The 18,533-nt window shown below is 43.9% G+C and overlaps 1 protein-coding gene and 1 pseudogene across 33 annotated transcripts; both read right to left on the bottom strand.

The window, feature by feature from the left end:
* Positions 1 to 6,166: 6,166 nt before the first annotated feature.
* LOC120685782 (probable indole-3-pyruvate monooxygenase YUCCA10) lies at positions 6,167 to 9,721 on the bottom strand. 33 transcript variants are annotated; one of them, XR_005679759.1, is made up of 6 exons: positions 8,703 to 9,710; positions 8,131 to 8,269; positions 7,928 to 7,985; positions 7,750 to 7,797; positions 7,454 to 7,658; positions 6,932 to 7,076 (listed from the first exon to the last, which is right to left on the bottom strand). XR_005679759.1 is itself a non-coding variant. In XM_039967871.1 (5 exons), the coding sequence occupies exons 3-5, from the start codon at positions 7,065 to 7,067 to the stop codon at positions 6,353 to 6,355; spliced, it is 519 nt and encodes a 172-aa protein (XP_039823805.1). In that variant the 5' UTR covers positions 7,068 to 7,076; positions 7,454 to 7,529; positions 7,624 to 7,658; the 3' UTR covers positions 6,167 to 6,352. The 33 variants fall into 33 exon arrangements, 2 of the variants coding, with proteins under 2 accessions (XP_039823805.1, XP_039823804.1); XR_005679760.1 differs by having other exon boundaries at positions 7,454 to 7,529; XR_005679754.1 differs by having other exon boundaries at positions 7,454 to 7,529; positions 7,624 to 7,658; positions 7,928 to 8,269; positions 8,703 to 9,709.
* A 1,587-nt stretch (positions 9,722 to 11,308) lies between these two features.
* LOC120686758 lies at positions 11,309 to 12,927 on the bottom strand (annotated as a pseudogene).
* Between the last annotated feature and the right edge of the window lie 5,606 nt (positions 12,928 to 18,533).

The raw sequence follows: 18,533 nt of genomic DNA, 5'->3' as shown, positions 1-18,533 counted from the left end.
ACTGGGAGGGGCAACGAAGGGCCCCCCCGGTGCCAGCCCCGGGGCTCGAACCCGGGTTGCCGGCGTGAGAGTGGGCTCTACCTCTCTATTGTCAGTTGTTCTGCGGTTTCATGTGGGCTTCTTGTGTGAAACCTTTTTATTTTTACGTATTTGGTAAAACTTCACCAAAAGATGTTGAGGAAGTCCTAACAAACAGACCCTAACAATCGTTAGGCTAGGTTGGGATATCATCGACAACACTGGTGTTTGAGATGTTGACAATACGATGAAGAGCATGTCAAGGCTCTATGAATGCAATGGTGAAGCTACTACTTAGCTACCCACACATTACAATCAATTTGTAACATCAATATTCAATACTGCCAAAAAAAGATTTTTAGGGGCGGGTAAAAACGCATTTTTAGGGGCGGATGCGGTGCCTGCCCCTAGTTTTCGCAGCTAAAAATGTCATTTTCAGGGGCGGGTAATGCACCCGCTCCTAAAAGTAATTTTAGGGGCGGGTCACGGCGTGGCCCGTCCCTAAAAAATTGATTTCTAGATGCGGGTCATGCCATGGTCCGCCCCTACAAATCCATGTCCAGAAAATAAAAAAGGTCCAAAAAAATTGAAAACATCAAAATTAAAAAGAAAAAAATTATTCTAGCCAACCAGCCACCACCACTAGACCTGTCAAGCTACGATTTTTTTGACAAAATATACACACTTGCATCACATAGGATTCGAACCGCCTACTCCAGCCTCGCACGAACCTTACTTTCCACTACACTACACAGCCACTTGTGACTCTATGGGGTATGCTGTTCTTTTATATTAACTCAGAAATTGATTTATAGGGGCGGGTGACGCCATCACCCGCCCCTAAAAATATTTTTCTATTTTATCTAAAAATTTATTTAATTATTTACATATAGCAAAATAAATTAAAAAATGTGAAACTTCTACACTATGGTTATTGTAAACTATAGAAATAAAAAATATGCCAAGTATATTTTAGTGTATATAAAGGTTAAGATTGTGAAAACCTTAGAGTATGACTTGAGTTACATGAGATACTATATATTTATAGCTATTAGCGAACTTATAATAATTTTTGGGACCATTAGATGATCTTAAATGAAAAAAATTATCAACTAAAAAGTTTTAGATCTCATCATTCTCTACAATTTTGATATAAAGTTTGACTTCATCTGAGATTATATGAAAAAGTTATGAATTTTCTTTGCATGGAGCCATTTGTAAAGGCGGGTCATGCCATCACCTATATCTAGAAATGCTCTTTTTAAGGGCGGGTGACACCATGAACCGCCCCTAAAAATTACGCTTATTTTTAGGGGCGCCTAAAAATACATTTCTAGGGTCAGTGCGGATGCTACAATAACCCCACTTCATTTGTTCCAACGGGTGAAATTTTGGTCCGTCCCTGAAAAAAAATCTAGGCATTCCTACAAATCGTTTTTGTAGTAGTGATTTTTTTTATTATATTCTTAGCTCGACCACGGGGAGAAGCATGAAGCATGCATCTTCTAACATTTTTCAAAATAATATCGTAGTGAATCTGGAGGTTAGAAGTTGGCAATTGTTGTGATGTAGTACCAGACAACTGCTCAAGCAAGTTGTAAACATACGTGATCGAAGCAATTATTAACTGGTTGTAAAAGCAGCAAAGGAAGTAGCTGTGGTAGTGGCAATAACACAAAAATTTAGGTACAACTGCTTTTTATTTAAGTAATTTGTTTCCAAATATGACTGAAAATTGAAAATATCTTTTCTCATTATCATATTAATTTAGTTATTTATTAATTATTTACAAAATTTTTATTTTTTAATTTCTTCCAAGTACATGTAGAATAGTAAAAAATTTAATATTTTAATTTCAAGTTAACATATATATTAATCGTATGTATTCAGGGGAGAAGCCTAGCACATGCGTGCGGGTGCATCTGCACCCTCAAATTAAAAAGAAAAAAATAGTTATTGCACCTAGATTTTTGTCCAATAAGTATCCCCCTCGACCCAATATTATGCGCCCCCACGGGCTTAGCAGCGCAGCAATAGCCTTAGCAGCCCAACCGAGCCCAGCAAGAGCAGCTTCAAAAGATTAGATGTATCATTTTTCGGTACGTGTACGGTGACTCCTCGTATCAATTTTTCAGCCGCAAAACATGTGGATACGTAGTAGTCATATAAGTTGTTTTCTTATGCTTGTCTCAAACACTATATATAGATGGGTTATAAAATAAATGTGCGAATTGCATTCATACCAGAAAGTCAAAGTTTGATATGAAATTCACATGGCCTGTATGTGACTCCTATGTGTCTTTTGAGAAAGTGAGCTCATGCCTTTTGGAGGATGTCTACGAGATTTTGATATTCTGTATGTGATTCCAACACCACAACTCGGGCTCGATCAATCTCGATATAGAGCAAGATCTAGTGAAAATTGTTGATACACATATATAGATGAAATGTTGGATATACTTATTATCAAATTGAAGGATGAAAAAAGAGTCGTAGGACTCACTTGAAATTGTACGACAACAGAATGCATGTACATGTATGTTGCTTATCCAAGGCAACATAATGAATGCAATGCTGCTTATATCTAAGGCCCTGAATATATTGTTCACGATCCGATTTTTTCCATTTGATTACACTATTCTATTTATAATATACGGATCCATGAAGCTGATGTTTACTCCTTTCTTCGGCATTCTTGCGCCTTCATCCTACTTGATATGAAACAAAAGAGGGGATGAGAAAACACAGACGTAGTAGAGCTGGAATATAGAAATGAGAAGAAACACCTACATAAGAAATGCACTGACAAGGGACTTGTCTAGGGCCTCTTGATGGTATAGAAACCAAAGACTAATAAATTCAATCCATAGGTCAGTTAGCTTGAAATATATGGCTATCTTTAACTCTAGCTGTGAACATCACAACTCCATCTGCAGATTGCTTCATGGTCTGTGTCTTGCTTCATGGTCTGTGTCCCAAGAGCATATGTCAGCTTGTTTTTCTACGTCAGGCTTCAAAGTGCCTTCAGCAATGGCCTTTACTGCAGTATCAATCCTATCGGCTGCTTCTCTTATGGCGTGGCTAGTCACAAATGATCCATCTTCCATGTTTATTGTGCATCCATGAGCATAGAACAAATACTTTGCTCACAATGGCTAGTTGAAAGTTGCTGGTATGATTCCTCTTGCAATTAGATCTTCTTCCATCTTCTACCATTTTGGAATCGCCGACGAATAACCTCCTTGTCCAAGATGATGGAAGTGCTGCTTTTTGCTCGCATTATCTTTGTTCCGTCTTGTTCGCACCTCACTGTCCTCGCACAACTTGTACTGCATGAATGCATCCAAAAAGGACGTTGCTTCTTGAAATTTCTCTCAAAGTCAGGCATGAGGTCCTTTTTGGCGTAGTCTTTGTTCAAGTTTTCTTGAACGTATGGAAAGCAATAACTATCTTTTTCATGATCCAATTCTTTTCTTTGTCATCTGGGAAATTGAAGTGTAATTTCACATCTCTACGTAACATTTCCTTCTCACTGTCGGGCATGATATCTGCATCATTATCTATGGCTTTAGTTTTCTTCCATAACTTGTAGCTAATGGCGATGTTTTCCCTAACAAAATATCCATATTGATTGACCAATGTCGTCTTGGCACCCTTATGAACCTTTGATTCACCGTCTGAGCCCACTAAGGTGATGTTGGTATGCCCCTCCATCTTTTTCTTCGAGCCTCGTTTCTGTTTTGGCTTCCTCAATCCAGATGCCTGGAAAAATATTTATTAATACATGCTGTATATACATAGAGAATTCATATCATATTTATATATGCACTATTCCATATACCTCGGCACCAACCATCTTCCTCGTCAATTTCTGGCTGCTCAGCATAGCCATCACCAGTATCGGTGAGATAGTGGCTGCATCCATCCCCAGGTGCATCATGTTCGAAAGAACCTTCATGCTGGGTAACTTCACGAATTATAGTGTGAAGGAACTCCTCGTCCTCATGACTGGGTCTCATTTCGAATCCTGTGCGAAAACAAGATTCTACTAGTTTTAGAGGCTAAACGAAGGCAACAATGATTATTGAAAAAACTAAAATGAAACTGGTAAAAAAAAATCCAAAAGTGCCATGAAAAATATAATTTATACAATAGGTCATCAAAATTTCCTACAAGTTCCTATCATACTTACAAAAATAAAAAAATAAAAAAATCTGACATCAGCACATAGAACTGCTAAGCGTAGGGCTTACGTCACCTGAGGCGCGCGGGGCTAGGCCGGGCAGTCATGCCGGGCGTGCCGGCATACCCCAGTGAGGGGTGGCAGTGCTGGCGAGGCGGCTAGGCCGGCCAACCGGCGAGGGGGGGAGGGGTGCGTGGAGGACGTATTGGCGGATTGGGAGGCGGGGGTCATCAGGGCACGGCGGTGTGGAGGCCGGGCGCGGAGGTCTAGGGCACGACGGTGCCAGGACCGAGCTGGGACGAGGTCGTGGTAGGGATGGAGCGGCAGCGCTCGGACGAGGAGGACGTGGGTGGCGTCGGCGGCGATGCGGGGATGACAGAGCAACGACGCGGTGGAGGAAAGGCGCGGAGATCGGGGCGGCGCGGCTGGTGGGAGACAGGGCGATGACGAGCGTGGTGTCAACGGCAACGCGGGGATGACGGAGCGATGTCGCGGTGGAGGAGAGGTGCGGAGGTCGGGGCGGCGCGGCTGGGGGAGGCAGGGCGATGACGGCGTGGTGCCATGATGGCCAAGACGGCATGGACGACGACGAGGAATATTGAAACGATGCTAAGTGCGGGGCGGGGGGGGGGGGGGGGGGGTGGGGGCTATATAGAAGCGCAGTTTAGTACCGGGCTAGCGCAGTTTAGTATCTGACCATGGCTATGTTCGGTACTAAACTGCCTCTTCTAGCGGAAAAAAATGGTGGAGGCAATTTATTACCAAGCAAAGCACACACTCGGTACTAAGGCCCTGTTTGGTTGCGGCAGTTTTTTTAGCCCCTGTCATATCAAAAGGAATCTTATTATTTAAAGGTATAAAATAAAATCTGTTTATAAAACTTTTTTGACAGCTGAGTGCTAATTCGCGAGACGAATCTAATAAGCCTAATTAATCCATAATTTCATACAGTGATGCTACAGTACCATCCGCTTATTATGGATTAGTATACCTCATTAGATTCGTCTCGCAGTTTAGCCCTAGAGTTCTACAATTAGTTTTGTAATTAGACTTTATTTAATACTTCTAAATATTAAGATTCTCTTTGACGTGACATGGTCTAAAGTTTGGCTCCTGGATCCAAACAACCCCTAAACCGCCTCAATCCTATTTCTATTATATTTCCTTTATATAAGTGTTTTTTCAATGTGCTTTTTGTAATAAATTAAATAAAGGCATAAAAATACATATATATAATATTGTGACCATGCAAAATTATAGTGTCATACTTTACATCACTTCATCACAAAGAATATAGATTCATCATATTGAGTCCAAATTTTCTTTTATAAGTGTTTCAAATGTGTTTTCTATAATAAATTAAATAGGGGCATAAAAATGCATATATATATATAATTTTGACCCTTCAAAATTATAGTGTCATATTTTACATCACTTTATGACACAGAATATAGGTTTATGCTGTTAATTCGTCATATTGAGTCCAATTTTTTTATAAGTGTTTTCAATGTGTTTTTTATGTAACAAATTAAATAAAGGCATAAAAACTCATATTATAATATATAATATTTTGACCATGCAGAATTATAGTGTAATACTTTACATCACTTTCTAGTGCTACTTGGTATTGGTTTTTTTTAACTCAGATTTCTAAATATATTTTTTTTTGTCACATTAATTTGTTTTCGTAACTTATTCTCAATCTACCCAATTGGATTGCTCGTACAATTTTTAATCTTCTATGCAATATATTTTATTGTTACAGTGGTCTTCATTTATGCGTCTTCATCTGTGCACCGCCATGGTATATGTTGGACAGTCAAAGTGGTGAAATTCCATTGTTGTGGCAACACAACACAATTGTCACTCTATAAATTTTGAAATATTCCACGACATCTTTCTGAAAGTATGCTTGTTGTTGTGTGACTATTCATGTGTACAAAATATGTAATAAATATTTCATCATTCCACTAGGTAGCACAGTATGTCACAATGAATTGTGGTCTTGCAATATTAGTTCAATACAAAGTACAAACTACTTCTCGCAACATGAAGATCAGTAGAACAACCATCAATGATGTGGCTAAATGATAGAACAACCACCAATGAAAATACAGTTAATGTCTAGCTAGTTCATCTAAAGTATCACATTTATGCATGGTAGCTAGACAAAATGTCATTGGCAATATTCTTGGCATCCATGGCAATACCAGCCAGGCCTCTCCTTGCCAAACCAGCACAATAGAGCCCATTGACACCCTTCCAATGATTTGGAAATTTCTTCTTTGGCAATCCAGCATTATTCAGCATGCTTTCACCATTCTGAAATCATTAATTAGAAAATAAATTATAAACTTGTCAAAAGACAAATGACACACGTGTAGTTTGAAATAGTTTAATTGCATGGAAAGAGCCAAGCATTAGCACTATTGCTACCTTGAGCCACGTATTTGCTGTGCTTTTATATCCAGTAGCAAACACAATGACATCGAAAGCACTTTCTTTCCCATTTTCAAATTCAACTATGTTGCCATTGATTTTGGAAATATTTCCAAGCACCTGAAATGGTAAATAAGCATGAATAAATTGATGAAGAAACTTTATTGTAACATTACTTTGTTGCATGAGAAAATATGCTCACTTTGATAATCCCTTTCCTGATTAAATCCACGGTCCCAACATCATGCACAGCAGATCGACCAGTTTCTGCCTTGAGTTGGAGAGGACCTATTTTTGGTCTCACAATTCCATGTGACAGTAGGTCACCAAACACAAAATTTGCCAACCTCACAAGAAGGTCATCCACAACATTCACGGGGGTATATTGGACCAATGTCATGCCCAACCGTATTATTTCTTTTGTCATTACATGTACCTGCAAGCATATAACGCATCACATAAATATATTTGTAAGGATCGGACACAACAACGCAGATGTGTATAGATTATCATATTGGTCCTTCCAAAAGTGTTTCAGTACTTTTTTCACATGTTTGGTAGTATATACATACTTTTTCTTGCAAAGCTTATGATGAATTAAAACCTATAGTAAGGTGCCCGTGCTAACGCCACGGCTAAATTCCAGAAGTACACGAAATAACATATTAGATCACAGTTAGCACATATCACAAAAAAAATTAACGACGGCTTGTACAAACAGACATAAAACTGGTTGGTTCTTCATACATATCGACAAGACAGCCATCAGAGTAAATATATTACACATTTTTGGATATTTAGCAAAATTGAGACCTAATTTTTCACAGAGGCAGCCTCCTCTTGAGGCCTTGATACAGCACTGGAAGTAGCTCAGAATCTTGTTCCCTCCCTGCGACAACAAATTTTGGATCAGTAATAATGGTGCAGATTAGTGTTGCAGAAAAATGACTAAAGAATTAGTATTCCTCTAGAAAATTACATACTATCTCAAGTCCACTTCAACACTCCTTTCTCAAGCCTGGAGTGCATACTTTTTTCAGAACTATATATTTCAAATCCTACATTTGTACGAAGCAATAGACAAGAGGCAGGTCGGCAGGTACCCTTACCTCAAAAGGCTCAACTCACCACATATTTGTCGATTCAAAATACAAAACCTACAGTCAAATAGAAATCTCTCTTACTAAAAGTGACGAGGTACAGATCCTTGTTTCCAGCAACTCCGCCAATCCGAGATTGTCAACTTCCATGCTGGTGATGCCTGTAATGTAGTCAACATGAACATACCTGTGTGGTTTCTATATGTACTTGTGTTGAGCGATGAAGCAAAATGTGGTGGCAAATTCTGCTCAAACAAACCTTGTCACGCCTCAGTAGATGGAGGCACCTCGAGAAAACCCACTGCTTCAGTAACAATTTCAAAAATGCAGGACGTCATCAATGAAAATACAGAACGATGACATAATGTAGGCGAAATAGTAAGCACTAACTTCCAAGCAGTATCCATCTCTTGATAAGGACAGTCCTCATCATCATGTTTTACAGGGATTTTTTTTTTCTACTTGATAAATTGACTCTGCAACTTCAGCTGGATATGGTATTGTTGTCTGTGTCAATGTCAATGAAATCCTGTGAGAAATCAGAAGGAAGTTCAGAGTCCATGAGAAAGAGAAACTGAAAATTTATAGTGTAAGAATGCAATACTCTTCACAATGACAAGGCATCAGATCAGCAAATGGACATCCTAATCATCAGGTGTTTATTCTTGAAACCACAGACACAAAACTCAAGAAACCCCGTGTTATATTATCGTGCATACATGATGCACCATGGGTATAGTATATAAATAGGTAACCATCAACTTTTATTTGAAAACAGTAGACCTTAATTTATCGTGCATACATGATGTCCATGGTTAACTCTATATGGTTGTACAAGTGCCCATTCTCGTGTAGACTATATTCTTTACACATCATCACATTAATGGATCTGAAATTAAATAAAAATACACTATATTCTTAAAAGAAGTGGTACATGTAGAACTAAATATATTAGAACATACCAGGTCCATATGCATATAACTTTCTGCTTGGGTGTTTGCGAACAACCTGCAATATAAAAGTACAGGGGAAATATCAGCATGGAAAATATCAGCAAATTCATGTAGCCAAACAAAATATGCCTTTATCCAGCATTATTTTGACAAGCGCTGGCTCGAGATGCACTCCATTTTCTCGTAACGACAAAACCTTTCAGTTGCCTGCACTCCTCTATTTTTCAACACAGTGTACTAAAATTCCATTTCAGAAGCACCAAATTATTGGCCTAAAATTATATGCCACAAATATGTTGTGCCCATAAGAAAATCCCCTCTCAAAAGCATTTTCTCAAACTTGTTGTGCCCATAAGAATGCGAAAGTCACAGTAACCAGAGTAGGGAAATCCACCTCTCGAGGGCCATAGACAACAACAGTGACCTAGCTGTTGCTCATCTCAACCATCATCGTCCAAAAATAACAGCAAAATCAGGTCAAAAGTGAGCGCCACACATCTAGCTTCTTTGTTCTTCTTCCCTTCCAATGTTAAAGCAGTACAAATTAATGAAAGCACATGATCCATGTGACTTACCGAGACGCATCGGAACAAGTGTCTGATGGAGCTGCATGGAGGAGTGCAGCATCCAGCAGCAAGACAGTGCTGCTACCTTCCCTCCTCTGCACAGGGCATCGAAGAGGAGATCGAGAACGGGGAAGGGGATTAACTTACGCGAGTTCAGTGGAGCCTGGATCCGCGTCGTTGACTACCGCCTCGACCCTGAGCATCGCCGTCCGGCCGCCATCGACGACGTGGCCGCGGTTCTCCTCTGGCTCCGTGGCCAGGCTGCTCGCTCCCCTACTTCCTCCAACGTCGCCGACCCATGGCTGTCCGAGCTTGCCGACCCGAGGCGGGTCTTCATCACGGGCGAGTCAGCGGGCGGCATCCTCACGCACCACCTCGACGTCCGCTTCTCCGGCGCACGTGCGCTCCACCACGTGCGGCTCCGTGGGTTCGTGGCGCCCCGAGATCCTCCGGTGGCTCGCTGCCCCTAGGCCGGCCGTCCCACCCAGATCCGTCGGCGGACTGCCTGTGCAGCGCTTGGCGGCCTCCTCCTCCCCACTCCCCCTCTCGGCCAAGCGCCTGATGACGGCTCCCGAGACCGGCCGCGCGTGACGGTTCGGCCGCGAGGAAAACAAGAAACTAGGGAGAAAAAAATGGAGTACCCAGGATTCGAACCTGGGTCGTCCAAGCCGGCCGCCGCGTGAGGAGGCGGGGGAGCGGGGCGGAGGCAGGGGTATGTGCGTATTCTCCGAGGTTGAATCGTGGTCGTCAATTTCAATGGTGTTGTCTTTCTGGGTACACTTTTCTGGACCACGAGTACTTTCTTCCCTGAGTAGGCAGCACCAGATTTGAACCTGGATGAGTGGATAGCCACTCCAGCAAAGTCATGTAGCCCAGGGATCACCAGAATGTTTGCTTCACTATTCTCACCACTTGCACCAATCAGAAACCTAGTTGTGTACCTAACAACCACAAATGTTGCCACGTCACGTGCCACGCTGAACCAGCACTTTCTATTTTCATCGTATGTGCATGACTCAATGGTAGTATGATACTTTGGTCGGATATCAAAATGCTCAATATACTTATCTAGGTATTTCATGAATTGATCCTTTGGGATGTAGGTTGGGGCATCTGCTGGCTACGGCATATGGGGTAGCTCACAAAACTCCTTTGCAAGGTGTAGCTTGAGACGGTCGTAGGCGCGGTTTCGCCACAAGGAGGCACTGCAATCCTCATGCTCAACGATGACATAAGGGACAGAGAGCTTGGTGAGGCATGCCGCTGTCGCAAGGCCAGCTGGGCCTACGCCCATGATGAGAACTACAGTTTGCTCCTCCATTGAGTAGAAGAAAGCTGAAAAACTACGGTGAAGAATAAGCGAGATGTGAAGGTAGGCCTTTGGAGAAATGTTGATTGTTGTTTGCTTGATGGACTGTGAAGGTCTGCTTAAGAGAGAAGTATATATATCTTTCTTTGACGCGTACATTGCTTTTGACTGCGTGGGAACATGGTTGCTATCAAATTTGGGAAACTATTGTTAAAAGGACAATGCAAAGTATGGATGATTGTGCGTGCAATGGTGTTGGATGACACGGTGACCCTTCTAGAAAATTACTTTATATATACCATGACTCGGTGTGAGGCATCTTAATGTGTTAGTATGAACATAATGCAAATACAGAAATGTAAACTAGGAAAGAAGAGTAACTGTAGCACGACGCCATTTTGAGCATGATTTATAGCATCAATTTGAATGCTTCACGTAGTACACAAATGGCTAGAAACACGATGTATGACAAATTATTCCTACTAAAATTTTCCTCGAAACTCTTTCTATACCTAGCGTCATCAACACCTTCCCCACCCACACTCTTTGTATCGTACCATCATTTTTTTTGAAAAATAAATCCTGAATTAATTAGAGAGTACAAAATGTGATAGATGCGACAAATTGTATGACTAAATAAATAAATAAATAATGGCGTGAATTCGCACACCATTTGTAACGTGAAAATAAACACCCAGATACCCACAAAGGGTTTTGCAGATCGAAGCCATCGAGGATGATCACTTGGCGAAGAGCTCGTCCATGTCCTCGAGGCTCCGGCCCCTTGTCTCCGGCATCCGGGCGTACACGAACACGCAGGCGGCCGCGGCCACCCCGGCATAGAGGAAGAAGCACCCAGGCATGGTGATCGCGTCGGCGAGCGAGATGAACGTCATGCTCACCAGCGCGCTCGTCAGCCGGTTCACCACCATGCCCAGGCTCGTGCCCTGCGCCCGCAGCCGCAGCGGCATGACCTCGGCGTTGTACGTGCCCGCCAGCGGCCCGAGCCCGACGGAGAACGCCGCCATGAAGGCCAGCACCGACGCGACGGTCGCCGCCACGCTCGCCGCCGAGCCGGCGCTGCTGAGCGCCGCCCCCAGGGCCGCCATCGAGGCGACCACCCCCGCCGCGCTGGTGAGGAGGAGCGGCCGCCGGCCGAGGCTGTCAGAGAAGAGCGCGGCCACCAGGACGAAGCACATCTTGACGACCCCGACGCCGACGGTGGCGCCGAGCGCGGCCATGTTCGACAGCATGCCGGCCTGCCGGAACACCAGCGGGCTGTAGAGCACGATGGCGTCGATGCCGGACGCCTGCTGAAAGAAGTGCACCCCGACCACGCAGATGAGGATCCGGCGGACGCTCGCCGAGGGGCGGACGAGCAGCTCCTTCCAGACGCTGCCGCCGCCTCCGTCGTCGGCGTTGGCCTGCTGCTTGATCTCCTCGAGGCGGAGGTCGGCTTCGCCGGGGTGTCTGAGGTGCGCAGGAGCACCGCGCGCGCCTCGGCGTGGCGCCCGCACATTACGAGCCACCGCGGCGACTCCGGCATGGCGAGCACGCCGCAGCTATAGCAGCACCGGCGGGAGCATGCCGGCGGCGTACATGACGCGTCAGCCTAGGTGCACCGCCGACAAGCCGGCGAAGGCGTAGTTCGACACGTAGCTAAGGAGCAAGCCGACGCTGATGAACATCTGCACATACCATATGTTTAGCTTAAGCTCAAAAATTAAATCAACAACAAGCTAAGAAGATAGGGTTCATGGTTGAGTGGTTGGCACATACGTCGAGGAACGACGACAGGAAGCCGCGCATGGACGGCGGCGAGATCTCGGCGTTGTAGACGGAGGTGAAGACTGACGACGATGGATAAGCCGCAGCCGACGCTGGTGACGCATCGCGCGAGCATGAGCGCGGGGAAGCTGCCGCCGAGCGCCATTGGCGAGCTCGCCGGCCATGAGGGAGACGTTGGCGAGCACGAGCGTGCCACGGCGAGCGAGGACGTCGGCGGCCCAGCCGGCGGCGAGGATGGAGGCGAGCATGAACACGTTGATGGAGCCGGCGAGCACCTCGATCTGCGCGTCGGAGAGGCCCAGGTCCTCCCGAATGAACAGCTGCGCGCTGCTCAACAGCGCCTGGTCTGCAAGCACCATCCATGGCACATTGATGCACAGTTGCTACTAACTTGTTGCTGCCAGGCAGGAGATGAGATGGCAGAACGTACTGTAGCCCATGAGGATAGTGGTCATGGAGGCGAGCGTGGCGCAGGCTAAGGCGTCATGTTCCGGCGCGGCGGCCTGTCGCCTGCGGCCTTCGTCGGCAAGGCCAGCAGCGGCACGGCCGCGGCATCATCGGCGGGCGCCATGGCTTCCCCACCGCTGCAGGCCAGCAAGGTCGTCTCGATCTTGAAGAGTGGTGGATGCTTGCGAAGTTGATGTGTTGGTTTTAAAGGCTTCCGGGCCGAAGGTTCAGAGCCATCGATCTAGTTAGGTCGTCTTCTACCTTAGCTTGTGTACAAACAAAATTCTTTTTTTTCCCAGGAACATGTCGATCGAATCGAGCAGTGATCAAATTATAAGTTCTTCGTCTGATGAAATGGGGTACATTGATATGTACTAGACTATGCTGCCGCAGTAACAGATTGCAGATCGATGTTGACACGATTCATGATTGATGCCGAGAGAGAGAGAGATCTGGCCACACCACACAGGCACACGTGCTTATTAGGCACGCCGCGCAAGGCGACGAGCTGGTCAGCCTGTCAAAATCTCAGCGCTAGTGAGACGCCTCATGGAAACGACAGGCGATTGCCACCGAGCATCTCTAAGAGTTTGTCATATTTTACTTGGTATATTTTATGTTTTGCCAACTTCTAAAAAGATATGCCAAGTAAAAAAAGATCTTATCTCCAACAGTTTGGCATAATTCACTTGCCAAATCCAGATCTAACTTACATCAGAAACCCTGAGAGAGAAATAAAATTATATTTATGCCCTTCCACCTCTTGAAAACTTAAATCAGGAACCCTTCTCTGTTATTTATTTCTTTTTTCATCCTCCCACCTGACTAGAAACCACGATGCCAACCGCGCCGCGCGCGTATATTTACGCGCTAGAGGCTGTTTTTTCCCAAGTTGTCAAAAATTGCTAAGTCTTTTGCCAAACTGTTGGAGGAATATCTTTAACGTTTTTGCCAAAAATTAAAGATGACAACTCGATTTGCCAAACTGCTGGAGATGCTCTAACACGAGAGCTGCCCTGGCCTAGATGCTTGGGTTCTCGTAGGATTCGATTCAAAGAACAGAACAAAAGGCCGGCGGCTGAAATAGCCCACGTTCTGAACATTACGGGATCTAATTAAAGGAGGAGATTCGATCAGCGGCGGAGGTTCTAAATTCAGCCGGCCGAATCATCGATGCATGCAACTACTTCAGGAGGTTATAAGTTTGTCAGAGTAAGACGGTAGCAAGATTCAGAGCGGCACGAGTTGCCACAAACGCAAAAGGATCCAAGAGAAATGCAACGATACTTAATTGTTGGCTGAGTACTAATCACCGCAAAAAATAATACTACGTAATTACAATGGTATATATGTTAGCACATTGTGGCTTACATGGACTTGAATTACTACTGCAAATATGTATGAATCTGCTACTTGTCCGCATAAATTTATACGGCATCATCTAGATATTTCCTGATAAATATAAAGGAACATGATATGATATATGTCACAACATGCATGAAGGTTGATCACATACACCACACACAAATGTGTAAGACAGAACCACTGCCTACAAAAACAAAGTTAAATAAAGGCTGTGTAGTGCTAATTAATCAAGATATCAAGCATCAATGCATGGAAGCTACACAAGATAATATGTCATGGGCGATGTTCATGGCATCCGTGGCAATGCCAGCCAGGCCCCTCTTTGCCAAACCGGCACAGTAGAGCCCATTTTCACCATTCCAATGATCCGGAACCTCTTTTTTAGCTACTTCATCATTATTCAGCATGCTTTCACCGTTCTGCGACCACAAGTTACAATAACGATATATTTGCACATTTGTTAGAACACAAAAGCCACACCTATTGTATTATTTTGTAAGAAGAGACCAAATATTGACGTTGATATGTACCTTGACTCTTGAGCCACATATTTTCTGCTTTTATATCCAGTTACAAACACAATGACAACGAAGTGCTTTCATTCATGTTTTCAAATTCAACTATGTGGCCCTTGATATTGGAAATGTTGCCAAGCATCTACAAGGATAAACGAGCTGAAATAAGTCATTGAAGAAACTCACTACTAGAAAAGAGTCTATCGGTCCACCTCAAAAGTACTGTAATGAAGATGACCTGGTAGTAATACTACAATTAGTACCATTAGTACCAGGTCATCTTTGTTCCGGTACTTTTGAGTGGATGGAAAGTACCAGAGACCCTTTACACTACTGGAAAAACGCACATTCGTCCGCAGCCGTTAGTACCGGTCACGGCTTTGGCTGGTACTAACGTGCAAATTTAGTACCGGGCCAAAGTAACAGTGGCCCTGGGAGCCTATTAGTACCGGCTGGTGGCTCCAACCGGTACTAAAGTCCGCCACCGACAGGCTCTGACATCCGCCACCGACAGCTAGTGACAGTTTAGTACCGGCTGGAACCACCAGCCAGTACTAAACTGCCGCGAGGAAATTTAGTACCGGCTGGTGGCTCCAGCCGGTACTAAATGTGGCGTGTTAGTACCGGCTGGAGCCACCAGCCGGTACTAATGCGCCCACTATAAATTGGCACCATTCTTCCTCCCCCGAGCCCGAGCCAGTGCCATTTCACCAGAGAAGATCCAGCTCGGGGTTGTCCTTCCATTAGAGAGTTGCCGCCATTTGTTCTAGTTTTAGTGAGTGTTCTAGTTATCCAAGTACGCCAAAGGTTTGAAACTTCATCCTCTCTTCATTGATAGTCTTTATTCTTCGTTTTATGCTCTATAGTTAGAGAAATTTGTGACTTTTAGAAATAGTGAGGATGAGTATGATTTTTTTGATTTGTGCAATGATTTGAGATATATAGAACCGATGACTTGAATGTGGGAGTAGGTTTATTGGCTAGGTTAAATATGAAAAATCTATAGACATATTTTTCAATCATTTTCTATATATTACAAATGGCCGTAGCACATTTTTTATTTTTAGATTCAGATGAGCATGTGGATAGTAGAAATTTTTAGAATGAGTGTAGACAAAACATATGATTGTAGTAGATATAACCATAATGTGGATAGTTAATTTTTTTATAATGAACTAATGAAAGAATTATAATGGATTTTTTTATTATGAATTGATTATTTTGACACTCTAGTGATGTATTTATTCGGGCTCACATTGAAACTATCTATAAGCTAAAAAATCTTTATTTCGAAACAAGTATACGTCGTTAATCTCCATCCAATAGTGATGACACTACCTTTCGGGGAAACACTATACGCTATATGGACGTCGCGAATCGGCTGGTCGCATCACTAGCACTTCCGATTGATACGAAGACAGCATTTGACGCAGTTAGCGTGGCCATTGTTGCACTGAGAGCATATCAACGAGCACGCTGCCTGTGCCTAATGCTGTGTTCCTATTAACCGGAAATGTTGGTGCTACGACTGGCCGATTGGTGACATCCTTGTACCGCACCGTGTCCCCCCGAAAGGCATTGTCATCACCGCATGGTCGAGGTTACCGACATATACATTTTTCAAAATAAAGTTTTTTTTCTTCTAGATGGTTTCTGGATATTGAAAAAAGTGTTCTCCTGGAACTGAAGGGCGTCAAAATAACTAGGAGTTATAGAGATTTATTTCAATTAATTAGAGATTTCTCTCAATTAATTTATTCAGGTTTTTTTGATTGAGAATTAATGTGATTTTGCATTGTAGTTCAAATACACTTACCAGCAAGTGTGAAATGTAAACGAAGTAGTGTTGCTATTGGGGCATTAGTCACATTGTGCCTGCTCTGTCACAGCTCTTTTTAGACCCTTCATTATGTAGATAGGGTGAGGTCAAGACCGACGAAGAATAAGGGCTTAGAGAGAGCTGTGACATAGCACGGCACACAATGATGATTAATACCTCAATAGCAACTCTAATTTCATTACATTTCAGACTTCATTGTAAGTGCCTGTGCAATTCGAATATGAGGATATAATGATGTACATATTTACATTGTAATTATAAGAGTTTTTTCAATCAATTTGCAAATTAATGTGATTTATTTTAATTAATTTATTCAGATTTTATTGTAATTGTAAGAATTTATAATGTTGTAAAAAATAATAGTGTTTTCCAGAAAAATATGGCTTCAGCAGCTGGAGGGAGTGGCACCGGTGGGGGTGATCGTTGTGGAATGTATGTGTCGTGGAATAAAATGTGTATGTGTTGTGGAATCTATGTATGTGTTGTGGAATGCATCGTTTGGTATTTGTTATGCATTTAGTTGCATTATTTTGGCACTCTAATGATGTATTTATTGGGGCTCATATGGAAACCATCGAGAAGTTTAAAAAATGTATGTTTCGGATCATGAATATGTCGTTAACCTTGATCCTTCGGTGAAAACTCTGATATTTGGGGCTAGAATCGATATCCACGATGCGGTGCGGTATATATGAGGACGTGATGAAGGAGTACGGTCTTGGTCCCAATAATAAAATTCTCGATGGTTTTAGAGGAAGTGACCCCGAAAAAAGCCTTTGCAACATGTATTTATTAATTTGGACTTCTATTAATTTTGTATTTTAATGTTAAATTTGCAAAAAATGGCTGTTGTATTTCATTATGTTATGTGCCAATTTAAATGATATGAATACAAGTAAAATAACGTTGTTACTTAATTCAAAATTGTAGATCGATGGACCGACAATGGATGTACGGCGACCGGTGTACCATGGCGTGGATTAATGGTCTAAAGTCTTTTCTCGATGCAGCGGAGGCCCACAAGTCATCGAAAGATTTTATGTGTTGTCCGTGCCACGTTTGCCAAAATAAAAAGGAATACTCTAAGAAAGGGACATTCGTAAAAAAAGGTTGTCAACGTTCCATTAAACAATGATGTGTAATCATTATGTTATACTTTCATGTTCATGTAACCAAGTGATTGATGTAATATATGGTGTATGAAATAACTTATATTTTAATTGTTATGCATTTATATAATAGTTTGCACAGAAAACACAATTGAAACAGATATAAAAAAATTTAGACTCAATGCTACGTGAAAATTTTCCCGCTAGATGGGGCAGGTTAGTACCGGGCGATGCCGTTGACCGGTACTAAATGTGGCCAGTTTAGTACCAGGCGATGCCTTGGCCCGGTACTAAAGTGGCACCACTATATATATAACACAGCCCCAGCCGTTCCCCCTCACCTTCAATTCTCGCCTCCGCCCAAATCGATTTCGCCGCCGCTGCTGCCGCCGGTCGCCACTCTGCCTCCGCCCCGCCGCCGCGCCACGCCTCCGTCTCCGCGCCGACGCCCCGTCGCGCCTCTGCCTCCTCCACCGCGACGCCGGGCCCTCTCCTCCTCGGAAGCGGGCGCCCCCGATCTCCACGCCGGCTGCCGGCGCCTCCTCGCGCGCGCACGCCGCTGTTCGCCGCCGCGCGGCTCCCGGCCCCCTCCGCCTCCGGCTCCTGCGCTGCCCGGGCCGTCCGCAGCGCCACCTCCGCTCCGGCCTCCGCACGATCCGCCGCGCGCCCTCCGACGATCCTTCGCGCCGTCCGTCGCTCGATCCGCGCCGTCGTCCGGGGGATCCGGAATCTCGGGCGCCGCCGCCTCCAGCGCTGCCGTCTCCAACGCCTCCGCCTCGAACGCCGCTGCCGCTACTGCCGCCGTCGCCATTTGTGAGAACTGGGGCTGACGTCAGCACGAGTACGTGCTGACGTCAGCAAAGCTATTTAATTGTTAGAAATTTGCAGAAAATTTATGACA

This window comes from Panicum virgatum, chromosome 8N (genome assembly GCF_016808335.1).
Source record: "Panicum virgatum strain AP13 chromosome 8N, P.virgatum_v5, whole genome shotgun sequence".
Lineage (NCBI taxonomy): Eukaryota > Viridiplantae > Streptophyta > Magnoliopsida > Poales > Poaceae > Panicum > Panicum virgatum.
Note: the sequence above shows the minus strand (reverse complement) of the source record. Positions and strands in the feature narration are given on the sequence as shown.

Bases quoted from the DNA above. Each gene is read 5' to 3' on its own strand.
- LOC120685782 (XM_039967870.1), bottom strand. From the start codon at position 7,067: ATGACAAAAGAAATAATACGGTTGGGCATGACATTGGTCCAATATACC. The intron at 6,761-6,842 runs GTGAGCATATTT...TTACCATTTCAG, and splicing joins TCAGGAAAGGGATTATCAAA to GTGCTTGGAAATATTTCCAA. The intron at 6,524-6,637 runs GTAGCAATAGTG...TAATGATTTCAG, and splicing joins CAGCAAATACGTGGCTCAAG to AATGGTGAAAGCATGCTGAA.